This window comes from Microcebus murinus, chromosome 16 (assembly GCF_040939455.1).
Source record: "Microcebus murinus isolate Inina chromosome 16, M.murinus_Inina_mat1.0, whole genome shotgun sequence".
Lineage (NCBI taxonomy): Eukaryota > Metazoa > Chordata > Mammalia > Primates > Cheirogaleidae > Microcebus > Microcebus murinus.
The window spans coordinates 17,373,674-17,391,934 of NC_134119.1; the positions used below are offsets into that span (position 1 = coordinate 17,373,674).

General features: G+C 33.0%; 1 protein-coding gene and 1 non-coding gene across 2 annotated transcripts in view; one reads left to right on the forward strand and one right to left on the reverse strand.

Moving 5' to 3' along the window:
• MACROD2 (mono-ADP ribosylhydrolase 2) overlaps nt 1-18,261 on the reverse strand; it is a 1,812,973-nt gene that overhangs the window by 1,394,833 nt on the left and 399,879 nt on the right. The window contains 1 exon segment of the mRNA XM_076010917.1: nt 1,513-1,542. Coding sequence (XP_075867032.1) covers nt 1,513-1,542 — 30 coding nt within the window.
• On the forward strand, nt 16,110-16,171 carry LOC142861477 (U7 small nuclear RNA). Its single transcript, XR_012912703.1, has one exon. It is a non-coding gene; the product is annotated as a U7 small nuclear RNA (small nuclear RNA).

An 18,261-nucleotide genomic window follows, 5' to 3' on the forward strand; every position in this document is an offset into this window, starting at 1 on the left:
AAAGCAATAAATGAATTGTCTGGCTAATTTGTCTGTTGTTTTAAGTTGATGGATGTGTTTACATAGACTCAATTTTGACTTTATGTTATGAATAGTATTAGGTTTCTTGTAAGAAAACTACAACTATGGAAAATTTATTTTAATAATATTTTCTTTACCTACTATAAAAGACAGAGGGGAAAAATTACTGGGAATCCAACTTCTAAGGGAAATTTTCTCTTCTAATTCCCCCAAAATACAATAAAAGGTATAATGAAAAATCCTGTAGATTTAGATTTTCTGAAATAATTTAGGGACGAAGAAAAGAAATAGACATGTATTAATCCCATACTATTCTATTACATACCAGACAATTTTGTTTAATTCTCACAATAAACATTTTGGGTAGTTGATATTATTATCCCTATTTTTTCAAGATGAGGAAACAGAGGCTTGGAGATATTAAGTAATGCATTTACAGTCTTCACACAGTAAGTCCAATTGCAAATCCTATACTCTTTTCATGACATTCTGCTATAATACAAGCATTGGCATGCCATAATATGAAGATCACTTTCCATTAATTGTGTAAACTCTTTCTATTATTTCCACAATTCTGTTTTAAAAAAATCAATTGATCATTACATAGAAACAATGGTTAAATTTTTAATTTCCAAATAAAAATTACACTGAAACCTCCAGATGAAGGACAGAAAATTTTTTGAAAGCCTATCAACCAAGTATGTGAAACCAAGTATGTGAAAAGAGAAAGCAAGAGCAAGAGAGGGAAAGAGTGCAAAAGAGTAGCAGAGAGAGAGAACAAACCTATTTATGTCCATCTGTGTCTTATATGAAAAAAACCCCTATTGTATACTTTTTCTCCCCTATTATATTATGTATACCAGAACTATGAAAACTTTCATTTCCCCAACCTAGAAACAAAATATAGTTACAAGATATTAGTGTCAAAAAAATTCCCAGAATAGAAATTTTTCTCTTATTCATCTCACTTTAGTCTCTTTTTCTTTCTCTTCTAACCATGGGGAAAGAAAATGCAAACAGTCAATACTAATTTCTTTTTTATTTTTCAAAGTAGCTGATATTAAATATATTAAGCTCTCAGGCTACAAAGTCATGAAAAGCAAAAGAAAGTCATTATGGTGAAAAAAGAAACTGCAGCCAGCCTCCAAATGTATTGTTGTTTCTGAATTCATATCAAAACTGAGTGTCATATACTATATGTGTGTTCATGGCAATAGCTTATAGCTATTACACCTTATGCCAAAGGTAGAAATACAAAGTTTGACAAGAACAACAACAGTATTCCACATATTTTGAAATAATTTAAAATAACACTTAGGTGAACCAAGATATTTATATTATAAATGTTGGGGGGAAGATTATTATCTTTGTGGTTAATGACTACAGCAAAATTAATTTTCTTTAAAGTATTACAGAACTTACTAAAAATCTTGTAGTTGGTGTAATAATAAAAGTGTAAAAAATTTAACTTAAGTGATATTTAGGACTTACCACCTCCTCCTCCAAGAAGACTGGCATTTGCTGTTTAAAATAAAAGACAAAACAAAATACAGTAAATAATACATAAAAAATATAGTATACCAGAGTAGTTCAAGAAAAAGCTGGTAATGATCATGTGTCTCATACACATACATAAACACAAAATATGTACTTTCAATTAAAGGCAGAATTTATTACTAATATGAAAATTGAAATATTTCACCATTTTATCTCTTTTTTCTCTTCAAATGGCTACTACTTTTATAATGTATATGCTTCTGATAAAATTAAGAACATGTTGAGATTGTCTTATTCTCCATTCTGTATATAAATAAATCTTCTGATTTCCCCATGTTGCCAAGTTGAGATAGAATAATTTAGGCAATTTCAATGATTTCAAAGGACAATGTAACAAGAAAGTATAGTGATAATTTGGATTAAATTAAACACAAACTATCTCAAAACATTTTGCAGTAAGAAATAACTCAAACTTAAATTGTAACATATTTATTACTTTTTCTATTAATTTTTATTTGGGGGAAAGAAATAAATGTTAAACAATGCCATGTCATTTTTTAAATATATTTATCCATTAATCCAGCACACATATTTATAGAAGCCAAATAAATATAAGACAATTCCATTTGGATTTTTTTCATGAGGTCAAATTTTCAGAAAGTTTCATAGAAGGTTTCTGCCGATGTATTAAATAACCTATGCTTAAGTTTATCCAAAGACAGAATTCAATATATACTGCACTGAGCTTTATTCCATAAGAGTTCTCACATATCATAGGAATTAGCTCATACTATTAAAAAAATAGTTCTTCAGTAGTATAAGGAAAGTAGGTAGCAACCAAGTTCCCTTTCTTTGTGACCAAAACTGAGTTATCCAAAGATTAAATAAATAATTTAGGAAAAAGGAGTAGGAGGTCTTTTACTTGAATTTCAGCATGCTACCCATGCACTGTCATAACTTAAGAGGAGCAAACATCAGAGTGTTAATGATTCAATCAATAAATAATGGATCATGTGAAGAACAAATGCCCAAACTCATAGATTCATGAGGTTAAGTATATGATGACTTGCTGATTATTGCAACACTAAAGAGAGTATCATGAAAATGCATGGAGAGCAAATGCCCTTGAATCCTTTTCAACACGTCAATAGTAGAGCGCTATATTTAGTCTTATATGATGTTCCAGCTACAGTGCTAATTGCTGCTCTTTCCTTTCCCTTAGTGCTTTTGTCACAAACACGAACTGAGCAGCAACACCATTAATCAACCATAAACAAAACTCATTTCTGATGTCATAAAGTCATCTGCCACACTCTCATTCAGGTCCTCAAATGCCTTTGAAAGCACAATAAGTAAGTGTGTAATATTTACACAGACAGTAGCCAGAACGGTAGCCAAATCAAGCTTTGTAGCTACTGAAGTGGTAACTTGGAGGGGAATGAGGATAGACATTGAGAATTCTACTTCGTCTCACACGCCTTGTTGAATGAGGAAATTTCATGATCAACCCATGTCTGCTGGCTAATCCAAACATTTTCTAAAATCGTAGTTACATGCTTTTATAAAACCACATGGCATTTCACACTCCTGCTGATTTTTATTTTCATATTTGACTGAGAACTACTTCCCTATCTATCTATAGGTTTTGCAGATCCCTGAGACTCCATCTGTTATCCTCCAATTTTCACGTATTCATTCATAAGAGAAAAAGGTATTTCCGACAACACAATAAACACCAGTAATAATAAATAAGAGCTCTTCACTCAATGATTAAATCAATAATGCACAATAGTACACTATAGTCTACTTTCATTCAATGTTTTGTTCAATAAAGGTGGAGCTTGCTTGTTTTGAGAGCACAGCCCAAAGCCCATCTGTTTAAGCAGGCATTTTTCCAATTGATGTGGGTGGGTGAGTAGGTGTAGGAACTGGAATTCCAGTCCTGGCCAAACATCAAGTTAGTTTATGTCAAATTTACCCTCATGTCTAGATAAGCATATCCAGTAACATTTTAATGTCACTTTAGAACTATTTTATAAAATTGTGGCATTCTACACAGTACAAAATCACTTTTAAGAAAATTTCATGTGCATTACCATTCATGTAGTAGAATCTTTATCTAAGCTGCTCAATCACCACAAAGCAGTTCCAGTAATTATCATTCTAATAATGATTTTTATAAAGAATCCATCAAATTTAAGTCTATTTTATCAATTTCTATTCTCTTAAACATAAAAAATGGACTTTATTAGCAAAAATGTCAAAGCAATTTTCTTCAGTAAAAATGACATAAAAATAGGCAAGGAAAAGGGAAGCTTAATTGTGATTTCTAATATTACTTTGCCTCCCCAATAATCAATTATCCAACACTTATTGGTCAGATGGATTTATATTATTTCTTCCATTTTTACAAAGGTGATAATGACTTCTGCGTATCTAACATTAATAGTCACTTAATTTCTACTTATCTCCAATAAATTAAAATACATCCCAATTAGATAGGAAGCTCCTTAAAGATAAGGTCTGAATTTAATAGTTTGGCCTGCATCTAATAAGTCCTCAGCACGTGTTTCTAATAGTGAAATATTTGGCAGGTTTAGTCAATTTCTTTATTTGTTTACTAAAATGTGTGGAAAAACCAAACTTTGGTCCTTTTCCTTTCTATCAAAATCAAAGATTATTAAAGAAACTCTTTAAGTTTATTTGGAAAAGCTTAGTGATTAAGAATGTATAAAATATATGTATGTCCCCATCTAAATTTCTTGCTAGAAGAAATTTTGGACATGCTTCCTTATTATTCCTAGAGTTTCACAGAGAAAAGCAATGAGGAAAAAGAACAAAGAAAACTTGAAGTTCATAAGCATGATGCCACTGCTTCTAAAATGAGATTTAAAAATCTCTTTCTGAGCATGCTTATGAACCAACACTATTTTAATTAACATTTCCCTGAGATAAAATGCCCCTTTTATTATCAGAGGAAGGAGGGGAAAAAATCAAGTAGCAGTAATTGTATCAAAGATTAATTCAATGAAAAACTAAAATGAGTCATTACAAGTCAATGAATCTGGGTATTGTACTTTTTCCTTCCCCCAAAATAACTTAACTCAATGAGATATAAGTTTCACTGTTTATAAAGTGAAAAACAACATTGAACATAAAATGGGAAAAGGGGTTATCTGAAACTAATTTCATAGTGGCAAACATGGAGAATTTATTTCCAATATCCTAAACAAATGGTTAAATTTTTAAAGTTTATGAGAAAGTTTTTTTTATATTTAAACCCAGTTTTGAAAATTTTAATTAAAATTATCAAATTCCTATAGATATAAATATTCACTTTTATAATATTAAAACCAAAAAATTAATATAATATAGGAATCTCTTTTTTGAAATAATTAGCCTGAATGAAACATAATCATAGCAATTGTCAATACTACATTATTTTAGGTTTTTCTCAAAATATAAATGGAATATCATACCTCTTCGATCCCACCAAAAAGTCTCCTGAATGACCATCTGTGTGTGTTCGTGTATGCGTATGTATCTTCTTTATAACAAGATTATAATCAAATTGTGGGCCAAATCATGAAAAATAAAATTATTATGTCCTATTAATATAAGCAATATTCCATTACTGGAAGTTCCTAAATGGAATACACACCATAGCATTATTAGTAATACAAGACAAAGTTATAATGTATCAAAAAACCTATATCAAAGTTATAATGTACCTAAAGCACGTTTTCTCTTACGATCTCAAAATCCTTTCTAATCTATGCATAAGGCAATAGGAACAATACTAAACTGAGAGCCACGTGACCTCTATTTTAAGTCTTCTCAGGTACTAAATAAATAGCTGGGCCATCCTCAACTATCTTATTTATCTTCTTTCATCAAGAAATTTAGAATCTATCAGGGGTGGCAAACAGGTTTCAAACAATTCTTATTCATTAATTGGAAGAGACTTTCTATACCTCTGATTGGAGAAAGATTCTAAGGCAAAATCTGAGCTCAGTGTGAAAGAGTGCCATGATCAATAAATGATGTTGGTCATGGTCAGAGTGAGATGAGAAGCATTAAAATGACCTCATATGCGCCACAGTTTAGGCATCTCTGGGTCAGATGACTTCTCTCAGAACTGAGTTTTTATTGAAATGAAATTCTATTCAATAATCTTTTAAAAAATAAAACTGCTAATCTAGTATGTGCCAGCATTTTTAATAACTCTTGTAATTATGAGTCTGAAATAATCCAGTCTATAAAATAATCTGTAGCTGGGAAAGGTAACTAAAGTAGATTGCGAGCCAAAGTAGCCTAATAAGTATTTGAAATAATTTTTCATTCTACTTACCCAGTAAATTCTATTATCTGTACAATAATTGTTTGTTTTCCCACTCCATTTCCACTCCACCCAAGACTATCTGTCAAACAAGCAACAGACTGGGAGACTAGTCTTTAAACATTGATTAAAACTATTTGTGCAGGGTTTTTGTTTGCTTTTCATCATTATAAAAGAAATTATAGTTGTTTTCACCCTCCCAGAATCCTGACCACCTAGTTTAGTTTATTTATTCTGCTTTCTTATTACAATAGAGCATGTGGGATGTTCACAATGATTGTTGGCAAAAACTTCCCCAGGAACTCTACTTAAAACACCAATTTCATTCACAACATGTGATCCCCAAAGATACAAAAGCTGAGACATCACCCTTTAGAATGGCATACATAATAGAAACTCAAAGTAGGAAGTGCTAAAAAATTAGATAAGATTAAAATTTCAAGCATGCGCATGACTCTATGACCACTTTATATAGGGGGCAACCATCTCAACTGACAGCTATGGAAATACAACCTACACAGACAAATACAGCCACCAATTTGGCAACAGACCTCTGTTCATGCTTTACTAGATTTACACCTTCTAAATGAAATCAACAGAATGCCAGAGATTTGGGGCAACATTATAATTATAATTTCCTGCTTTGAAACTGACAAAGAGAGAAAATTAAGAATAGGCTTAACTGCTTCACATGTAGAAACCAGACATAAACACATGATTAATACTTTAGATTTCATGCTTACTACAGAATGCAAAGGTACCATTGATTATTCCAGGATCTGTGTGGTTGGTATAAGCTGTAAATCACTATGATGTCAAAAATAGAATGCGATCACCCCATTATTGATAAATAGGTGAAAAGGCATCAGGAATTGGAAGACTTAATTGGGATTATTAACAAATAAAACAAATCAAAACAGAATTACTCTGATTGAAGTACAAGGAGAGCCAGAGTTGTCCCTGTTTTGCCTATGTCAGCTCACAAGCTATGATTCTGGGTGCTCAGTGACATTTAGGAATACCGTAACACAAGGGAAAAAACACTTATCTGATCCAACCCCTTCATTTTACGAAAGTGGAAAGTTAAAGAGGATCAAAGATGTTAATTATCTTGTTTAGGATCAGACCCAGAAGAAAAACCAACCATAGAATAGTGCCAACTTAGATGTCCAATAATACCTTCTTATTATTATTAATACCTTATTATTATTATTAACAAATTATAAATATATACGTGTGTATGTGTATATATATATTTTTTACATACCCCCTCCCCAAATCACTTCCAGGGATATTTATAGAACCCACCATGCATAGAATCCATTGAATAGTATTCTACTGAAAGTCACCTAACCTAATTATTAAAGGGTGAACTAAAGTATTAGCAGGCAGTTTCTATAGTTTCACAATGCAACTAATGCTAACTGAGAGAAATCAGCATGTGTGTCTGTCTACATACCAGTTATCCTTCATGACACTGTACCCTAGATCAATGGTAATTTTGATAATGATAATACTGGCTCCGTTACAAAAGTGGGATTATTCTCTAGTCCATGGTCATGTATAAAACAAAAACAAAAATAAAAGTGGGATTATTTGAGTAACCCAATCTGGGGCTTTCCCCAAAGAGTGAACTAGCATGCCTAAATGGGAGAAAAATTAGTTCAAATGTATATTAGTTTTATGGTTAACGATATAAGACATTTAGACAGCAGTTTTAACTTTTCTTTGACAAGAAAGGTTTTGAATAAATACAAACCAATTTTCAACTTGAGAAACAGCATAAGATTTGCTTATTTGAGAGAATATGATATACTTTTAGTCTGATTGAAACTTAAACCTGAACATGCATCCTTATATACACTTCTTGGGGAAGGTGGCTGATTTGTTTCAATAAAAAGAAAGCACCTTTAAAAAATTATTTTATAGAATGTCCTTATTTCATCTTTCTTATAATATTATAGAATTCTCAACCCTCTTTAATAATTAAATATCAAGACTTTTAAAAAAGTTTTATATCAGATTATACTTTGATTTAAACAAACAAGCCAAAAAATACTTCCCAGTCATAATAAATAGATGGAAAGATTGAGATGCTAAGAACCTCAAAGGAAAAGGATTTGGGGCCAGTGGAAATGCATAGCATGACTCCCCTGAGACTCCTTACTAAGCTGTAGGCAGAGGTCATGTTTATTGGAATCAACAGTACCATGTATGACTTTTGGCACAGAATAGGCACTGAATAAATACTTGTTAAATAAATAACAAAGGAAATGAATGGAAGACAAGAGAATAAGAGAGAAGGGAAAGTGAAAAATATATTTCTGGGACAGGTGAGAGGGCTCCAATAATACATATTGTCTCCCTTACAACTTTGCAGCCAAGTGAGGCTGTGCCAGGATGTAGCCAAGTAGATCTAGGTCCAATTCCAGACTTGTCATTGACCTGGAAAATTTTCCTTAAACTCCAGTTGATTATCTAATTTCTTGTAGTCTCTATTTCTTAATCAGCAATTTGGTAAAATAACAGTTACAGTACAGGTTTACTGAGAGGAGTGAGAATGATAACCCACGTGAGTGCATTCCACGGTACCTAGAACACGCCAAGACTCAGTACATGTCAGCTCCCCACTCTACTACCTTGATTACAGTGTCCCTTTGGGCAACTATGGTAGAAGTTAATAAAAAATCTCCACTATTTCAGACCAACCCAAAGTTTGGCACTTTGTGGGATCGTGGCCATGTTCATCTTGAAGAGCTACAGTCTTCTGCCCCCACTCTGAGATGTCCAGTGCTATGCCCTCATAGGAGTTTAGGAAAGAACCCAGGATTTATGCACAGAGAGTGAGGGTCAAAGCCATCTTCAGATTTTTTTGCTTATGTCTTTGGGCTTAGGTCAATTAAAAAATAATTCTATAAGCCCATAAAGGAAATGGATGTCAATATTTTGCATATTATAATTAATTTTTCCGTTTTCTGGGTTATTTTGATTATTTAGTTATAAAAGAATGTTGGCTATTTTATACCAGACAGCTCCTTTTTACTCTTCAAAACCCAGTCTCTACGCTTTTGCCAAAGGCTGCTGACCTATGTAGTTGACACCAGTAGGCCTGCTCTTAACTTCTGCTTCTGGTTGGGTTCAGTCAATTGGGGGCCCTGGCTGGTGATGGGAGAGATGAGAATGAGTTCAAGGTTTTCATTTCACTGGTTCACTCCCTATAAGCTTACCTTAAATGGACTTTGTCTCTTGAATGAAGGTCACTGCTCTAATCATGGTTATTTAGTTTACAACATGACTTTCTCTCTTTTGGGGTTCTGATGTCCTCTCCCTCCCCTTACCTCTTTGAGCCTAGGGTGGCAACAGCTGTGCTGTTAGTAGCCTCTGGTTCATGAACAATTCCTTGAGGTTCCCCTACACCACACTGGACTCAAATCCTTGTACTTATTTCCCTTTGTGAATAAGCTCTCCTGAATTGTTCTAATTTGATTATGCCATCTGTTTCCTGTTGGGACTTTGACTGAACAGATAAGGTTTATACAGATTGGTCACTGCAAAAGATAGCCTAAATTTCACATCCTTTCACACCCTAACTCTCTTAGTCCACATTGTTATGAGGATGGTTTCTGTTCTTAGATGTTCATTTGAAGAATAATCAATATATTAAACTAATGTTTTCTTTATTAATTAAAATATAAAGTATATAAATATATCAAAATATATTAAAATATATAAAATATAAAATAATAAATACTCATTTGAACATATTAAAGAACCAAGTATATTAAACTCAACTCCTCTAGCTGCCATTCGCTTCCATACTTTTCTCCATATTTATATAAATATTGAGGCTTCTGGAGATTATTGCAAAAATAAAATTGCCATGCAGCATAACTTTCTGATTTATCAATACACCATGGGTCTAACTAATAAAATAATATATAACACACTGTAATATTCCAAAGTTTGAATAAAACCACTCCCATTATTGATGGGCACTTAGGTTGTTTTCAGTTCTCTTTAGTTTACTAGATATAAACCATGACAGGTCTCAAACTTCAAGGCAAACTCAAAACTTGGCTAGAACAGATTAGACCAAGAAAGTTCCCACTACTTTCCAATTAAATTTCTTATAAATTTAAAGTATACTTCAGAAGCTTAAGGTTAAAGAAATTCAGAATCTGTTAACTTATTAGAAAGATCCAGAACATTTCTCACAAAAAAGAGATATCAAAATGCTTCAGCTCAGTAAGAATTTCAATGCTAAATATCTTGTTCCCATGACAATTCTGACTTTTCTATTTCCATTTATTTAAAACCAACCATTAAGAAGCTTCATGTGTGTCAAACATTCTACTAGGTACCCATTGCTTTTATACAAATGCACTGGAAGGCTGAAGAAAGATGAAATGCAATGGTTAAAAGTAATTTAAATGTATACCTTGAATCCTAACTAAAATAAAAATAGCTTAAATGTATTGAATTTTTGTAAGATGTCAGGCATACTACTAGCTAATATGTCCCCACAAGAAGCCAATAAGGTAGGTAATGTTTATTATTCCAATTTTATAGATTAAAAATTGCTTATAGATTAAAAAATGTTACTCAACACACAGAGGTTGAGTAACATGTCTAAGATCAAAGGCTGGAGCCAGTATTTGAAGCCATATAAGGTTACTACAAATTTCATACTCTTAAGCACCTCCCATAAGAGGAGCCAAGTTCCATAACACCCCACCCTACAAAAAATGACAAAGTATTATCGTGGGATATATATAATTCCTGTTTCTCTCTTTTTTCTATATTTCTTTTTTCTTAATTACTATAGCATGTGAAGACTTTCTCTAGCAATGTTAATTCTACTTATACTAAATTAATGAAAATTCAATACAACATACATTTTCATTTTTCCTTTTTCCAGTCTAAACAATTTAAAGCAATATTCTTCATCCAGTTAGTTAAAGGCTTGTTACCCATCTCAATTGTGCTAGATCATGTAGGAGCTGACCTGGCTCTCTATTCACTCTAATGCAATACTTGGATCATCAAACAGTTCTGATCTAACTATCTGTATCAAATTCCATTTGAGACATGGCCAATTTATGAAATTTTTAAAATGACTCTCATATGACTCATTTCTATTAGAAAGTCATGCTCTGAATCACCAAGCTAGTGGACAAGCTGACACATACTTTAGTAAGCTTATCAAGGTAGAAAATATACCCATTACCACAACCAAATACAGGAATCCACAAATAGATCATCATAACAATTTTTTAAGCATGTATTATTTATCAGGCAATGTTTATGAGTTGATCTTGGCAGTATCTGTCATCCTCCAAACAACCTTGAAAATTGGGAATTTTACTTTTCCTATAACAAAAGAGGAAACTCAGGCTGTAATGAGGCTAAATTACTAGCCCAAGGTCAGGTGCTGATAAGAAGTATTCAAATCCAATGTTTGAGCCCTTTAATCCAACACCAAACCAATGTTCTTTCCCATATGCCAGACTATCTCTTAAGGAACTACTTCATTTCTCCCCAATTTTTTCAAAACAGATGAATACCCAATGCCCACAATGAAAAGGTATTCAATGAACATAAGTGTCAAAGTCAGGATTCCTAGTTTTTTAATCTAATTAAAGTGACCAGAATAAACGGCATTTACATATACCATACAACTTAAAATTATAAAAATTTAAATATTTTTAGTTATACTTTCCCCATATCATTTCCTAATACTATTATAATAACTAGCAATTTAGATTTCATAGAATCTGAAATTACCTATAAGGGAAAACTCCTCTGAAATATTACATTTAATATTCTGATAACATTAGCCAAAATTGACATTGAAAAAGTCAAAACTCCTCCTTATGATTTTATTAATATTAACAATTATATAGATATTGCTATTATGAGGATATATATTTCATAATTATTAAGGCTTAAAAACTTGATTTGTTTAAATTTATCAAAATAATAAATAATACATTAAAATTTGGCTTTAATCAAGTAAATGCAAATTGACTAAGCTAGGATTTTATATACTTATAGTGAAATACACAAAGTAAATATATGCTTTCATTTGTCCCAAATTTTTTATTATTCCTCACCCTTTAATTTAGGACTATCAAACAATCATTTTCATAACTTGAGATAGAAAATAGACACCATAATTTTTCTCCTTCCTAAATTATTATACATAAGTCTAATAATTCTATTTCCAATTATGGTTGTTTTCTATTAATATACAATGAAATTTTACATTGTTCAAGGATACAATAAATGTATTATTGTGTTTATGTCAACTATATCAAAAAAACCATCTCCTTTAATACATGCAAAAATATAACTTTATCAATATCAAGTTTAATCATTTACCACAAAGACCTAATTTTTTTTCTGTACACAGGAGACAAATTATAATTTGTATCCTGTGGATATCAAAATGTACCAATTACTTTTGTTATTATGGTTCCATCAGGCCAGCTGTGGATTCTATAATAGAGATTAGTTGTATTCTGGTGCATTGAAAAGCACTGATATTAATCTCAGACAAAAGTATTATCATTGGTGAGAAGCTGATTACTGACTTCAGAGGCTTTTAAAAGTTATTATTATTTAACAAATCTCTCAGGATAACTAAATAATACTTACTAAAACTAGATGCAATTCTAATGTTACTCTGAGACATCCAAATACCAGAAATAAAATAGAAGTAGCAATAGTCAATAAAATAATTTGTATATGATATTCCAGATGCAATGGATTTGTGTCCATCAAAAAAAAAAAAAGCATTTAATATTAATCCCTTGTTTCATCAGTAATTAGTTATATAATTTTGGGTAGGTTACCTAAACTTCTTCACCACTTATAAAAAAATTTTAATCTAATTACTTAAACCATTTAGCAATCACTATGTGTGGCTGCTCTTGAATAATTGTTTGGAATAAATAAGTAAAATAGACACATTAAGTTAGATAACTATAATACATAAATCTATAAATTATAAATTATCATTTTATAATATAATAAATACATTTAATATGTAAACATTTTATAATATAACATTATATAATAATGTTATAACATTATATAATAAATATATTTAATATTTAAACAGAATCATGATGTTAAGGACACTTTACAAATTTTATTTTTCAAATTGATGATGATGTAAGATATCACATTTTGCACAATAGTGCCCTCTTGGATGAAGCTGAAGTCCGGTGAAGATGGCATAAATTTGTTTTTTCTGGTTCTTCCTCCCACCCATTCCTGCTAAATACAACTATAAAACTTGGAAATAATACAAGAGGCAACCAAAGTAGAACTCAGAAAGGTGCAAGGAGGAAGGTTAAGTAGTTAGAGAACACAGGACTGGAGAAACAACATAATTGCAGAGCGACTTAAAACTTCCTACCAGAAGAAATAAGGTGACCAAGACCCAGCATTTCCTGACACCCAATGCAGCAACAGAAGGTAACCCAAGTAGGCTTATTTCTCCCCGGGATCTAACCAGAGCACAACTGAAAATAAGCTGACATGATCAAACTACAAAGCTTCTGCACAGCCAAAGAAATAGTCATGAAAGTAAACAGACAACCTACAGAATGGGAGAAAATTTTTGCATCTTATGCATCCGATAAGGGACTGATAAGTAGAATATACTTAGAACTCATGAAAATTAGGAAGAAAAAATCAAATAACCCCATTAAAAAGTGGGCAAAGGACTTGAACAGAAATTTTTCTAAAGAAGACAGAAGAATGGCCAACAAACATATGAAGAAATGCTCAACATCTCTAATCATCAGGGAAATGCAAATCAAAACCACAATGAGATATCACTTAACTCCAGTGAGAATGGCCTTTATCAAAAAATCTCCAAACAATAAATGCTGGCGTGGTTGCGGAGAGAGAGGAACACTCCTACACTGCTGGTGGGACTGCAAACTAGTTCAACCTCTGTGGAAAGCAATATGGAGATACCTTAAAGCGATACAAGTGAATCTACCATTTGATCCAGCAATCCCATTGCTGGGCATCTACCCAAATGATCCAGTGACACTCTACAAAAAAGACACCTGCACTCGAATGTTTATAGCAGCACAATTCATAATTGCAAGGCTATGGAAACAGCCCAAGTGCCCATCAATCCAAGAATGGATTAATAAAATGTGGTATATGTATACCATGGAGTACTATTCAGCTCTAAGAAACAATGGTGATATAGCACATCTTATATTTTCCTGGTTAGAGCTGGAACCCATACTACTAAGTGAAGTATCCCAAGAATGGAAAAACAAGCACCAGATATATTCTCCAGCAAACTGGTATTAACTGAGTAGCACCTAAGTGGACACATAGGTGCTACAGTAATAGGGTATTGGGGAGGGGGGAGGGGGGAGGGGGGCGGGTATATACATACATAATGAGTGAGATGTGCACCATCCGGGGGATGGTCATGATGGAGACTCAGACTTTTGGGGGGAGGGGGGAAATGGGCATTTATTGAAACCTTAAAATCTGTACCCCCATAATATGCCAAAATAAAAAAAAAAATTAAAAAAAAAAAAAAAGAAAAGAAAATAAGCTGATGAACCAGCAGGAAAAGCACTCTCCTTCTAACAATCCGCCACAGGCAGACATTGGACAGCACGAACTAGGGTGGTGCAGCCTCAAGCAGCACCCTGCCAGGAAGACCCATGGGCCTGAGACTCCTCTCTCACACTGAGAGACTCTGATACCTGGAGAGTATTGGCAATGGGGATCTTATCACAGGAAGCTCCCAGCCCAGGAAGAGTTTTCCACCCCGTAGCTGGTGGGGGGCATCCTGCTTCAACAAGGCTCTGGCTTCATGGCTTCAGAAGGCTTTCCTTCCCTAGCAGGTGTCAGAATCATCTCTGCCACCAAGAGGCATGTGGGAGGGGGAAGCAGCTACGCCTGGATACTTTTCATCCCCTCAGGCCAGAGACTTCCTTTTCCCCATCTAGAAACATAAGGAAGCCAAGTCTAGGAAAATTACTTCTGCCACCTCAGGCAGCTCCAATAGGGACTATGGGAACCCCACCTGCACCAGACACACCAGGCCCACCAAAATGAGACCACAACACCTCTGAAAATTAAACTGTCGGAACTACTGCCCACTAAAGTAGGCTAAGACCTATTAGTTATACCTAACAGAGTCGCTACCTATCCAAATAAAATATTCAAATAGGACCCAGAGTCTCCTAAAATGAGTAGGGCCTCAGGGACCCATAGAACAAAACCAAAAAAAGACCCCAGAAGTTGAGGAGAAATAGAATAGGGCTGAAAGACTATTTTAAAAAATAATGTCTGACAATGTCACAAATTTGATGAAAGATATAAACCAACAGATTCATGATGTGAATCCCAAATAAGATAATTCAAATAAGATAAATCCAAAGAAATCCATGCCAAGACACATTATAACTAAACTTTCCAAAACTAAAGACAAAGGGAAAAAATCTGAAAGCAGCTAGAGAGAAATAAAATGTTACCTATAAAGGAACACTAATTCAAATGACAGCATATAGTTCTTAACTTGAGGCCTCTCCAGAAACTATCTCAGGTGAAAAGAGCTATCTCGTTCTAGATCATGCCCCCTTCTTGGGTGGCTCACATCCAATAACTTAGGGATATAATGCCTGGCCCTGTGGCCAATATTGATGATTATGAGGATATAAAGGCCCAGGCCTGTCCCAACATCAGACAACTCTGAAGGGCCATCTTGGCTTCCTATATGTTCAACTGAGGCCTTTGCTGAGACTGGAACATATTTCAACTTCTCCGATTACTCAGTTTTGCTTCCTTCCCAATTCTTCCAAAGATTTTTGTCCTAAAATTGTTACTTAAGTAATATGTTGCGAATATGCAACATATTACTTGCCAACATGTTTGAAAACATGCAAACATGTCAAACATGCAACATATTAATCTCTATCTCAGGGTCTGCTTTCTGCAGAACCCAAACTTCAACCATAATCATGGGAATGGGTGATAGCAGGAGAGATAAGGACCTGTTCAGGAAGCATTTAAATGAAATGGAGTGAGTCTTTGACCACCAATTGTTGGAGGCTTTCTTTAGAATGTGGGGTACCCAATGCCTCTTTTCCCTTATCTTTAGCTGCTAGTTTTCAATTTCAGGGTGAAAAAAACCCACAAAAAAACAGCCTCCCTCAGCATCTTATTACATTAGTCTAGTTTGAACCTCCATTTAAAAACATTATATGAGTGTTACAGCTCTTTTTGAATTTGTCTAGCAGGTTTTCCGGTCCTTACCGGAAGACCCCCAAAAATAAAAACATTAAATGTTGTTTTAAATTAAAATTCTAACAATTCAATTTTTAAATTAGTCCTCAAGCCTCTAAAAATAAAATTCAAATAAATACACTTAATATTAATGGTAATGATGCCAGTTTATGAAGTCAATGTTGGAGCAAGGGGAGAGACAATGCAAAACACTCTGAAAACATTTTTTTCCTTTTACTAAATTTAGAAAAACTCTGAGAAGAAATAGACCTATAAAAATTTGTGTGGAGGAAGCAAAGAAGCAAATTCTTAGACACAGAACTATTCTTACATATCTGAATAATGTAAATATCAAGAACCTGATGTTTTCTATGTGAAATCTTATACTGTAACTTTAAAATGTCAAAATGTAGTAAGAGTTGACCTGTTACTCAATGGACAGTATTGTGCTGGCTAGAGAATTTGCTGAAATCATACCACAGATTACTTAGTTTCTTAGAGAACACATGGTGAGCTCATTGCTCCCAGTGCATGGGTAGTCACCACAAGCCACTCTTTAATTTATCTCAACTTTTGTATGTTTTGAATGAGTTCCCTGGAATCTCTAGCTTCTTATTTGCTTCATCTCATCATAGTGCCCTCTCCATTGTACATTTAAATTCCTCCTCTGCTTAATGAATGCTACCTGCCAGGCTCTTTCAGCAGCCAAACTAAATCTCTGGACATGAGGAGCCACTGCAGAAGGATTTTTCTAACTTTAACTCTCATTGCTTAATAATCAATACACTCTACCTCCATAGTGATACCCAAGAGACTGAAGTTCTCAATTATGCCTTCAGCCTGAGCTACCTGATTCAACTCACAGTCAATTGGTAATGATTCTGCCACTAACCAGGTGGACGTTAGCGAGTAATGTCTGACTTAATATGTTTGCAAAGTACAAAAATAGAGTGGATTAACTAACTAGACAGGAACACACCACCTAATTAGTTCTAACCCTTTCATTCTTCTATTAAGAAATGTTACTATTAAACCACATATTCAACTTTATTATTATCCATACCTGAATCATTTTTGGTAGAATCACAGTAAAAGGCCAAGAAATGGGGAAAAAGAAGTGAATTATAGAAAAGAAAAGGTAATAAACAAAAGTTCCTACACAGTCTACAAACTGATTAGTTGCTCAGTAATGAAGACTAGATAACATATAGTTTCATAATATTGGAGAAACATCCTATATTTATTTATCTTTAAAAGAACTTCAAACAATAATGTTTCTTTTTATTTCTAAACTTTAATTCTTATAATCTTAACATCAATAATTTGTTTTTTCTCTCATTTAAATTGCTTTATTTGAATCTTGAAAACAACTATATTAGGTAGGCATTATGTTTATTTTACACATAATAATAATAATAATGGTAACAATGAGTTTTTGAGCCCCTGTTGTATTCTAGTACTTATATAAGAGCTTAATACCTACCAACTCATTTAATACTCACATGAAATAGGTACTTCATGAAATAGGTAATATTATTATCTCCATTTTACAGATGAGGAAACTGAAAACTTAACTATTTTCAAAACATGGTGATAAGTAAATTAATGAGTTCTAAATAAAATTATAGCTGCTCAATAAATGTGTAGAGAATATAATTCCATCCTGATACAATTGGAATACACATACTTTTGTGAACAATCTTACCCATCAAAGCACTTTTGTGTTAGTAAACATCAATGTCCTTTGTCCATACCATTTTCATCTTTTGAATTCTGCCTAAATGGAACAGGGTTGGCATCAAAGCTAGCATGAATTTTCTATTATGTTCCACTGATCAATGCATTTATTTTTTGACAGTATCACACTCCTTTGATTACCAAAGCTATATAGTAAGTCTTACTCTTAGGCACAGTAATTCTTCCCACTTTATTCTTTTTATTTTTTCAAAAATATTAGGGCTATTCCAAGACCTTCTTATTTACATATAAATTTTAAAATAAGCTTTCTATATCTACAAAAAAATTACTGAGATTCTAGTAGGAAGAGTGTTACATCTAAATATCAATTTAAGAAAAATTGACATATTTACTATGTTGAGTCTTCTAATCCATTATTCTCCAAGTATTTAGGT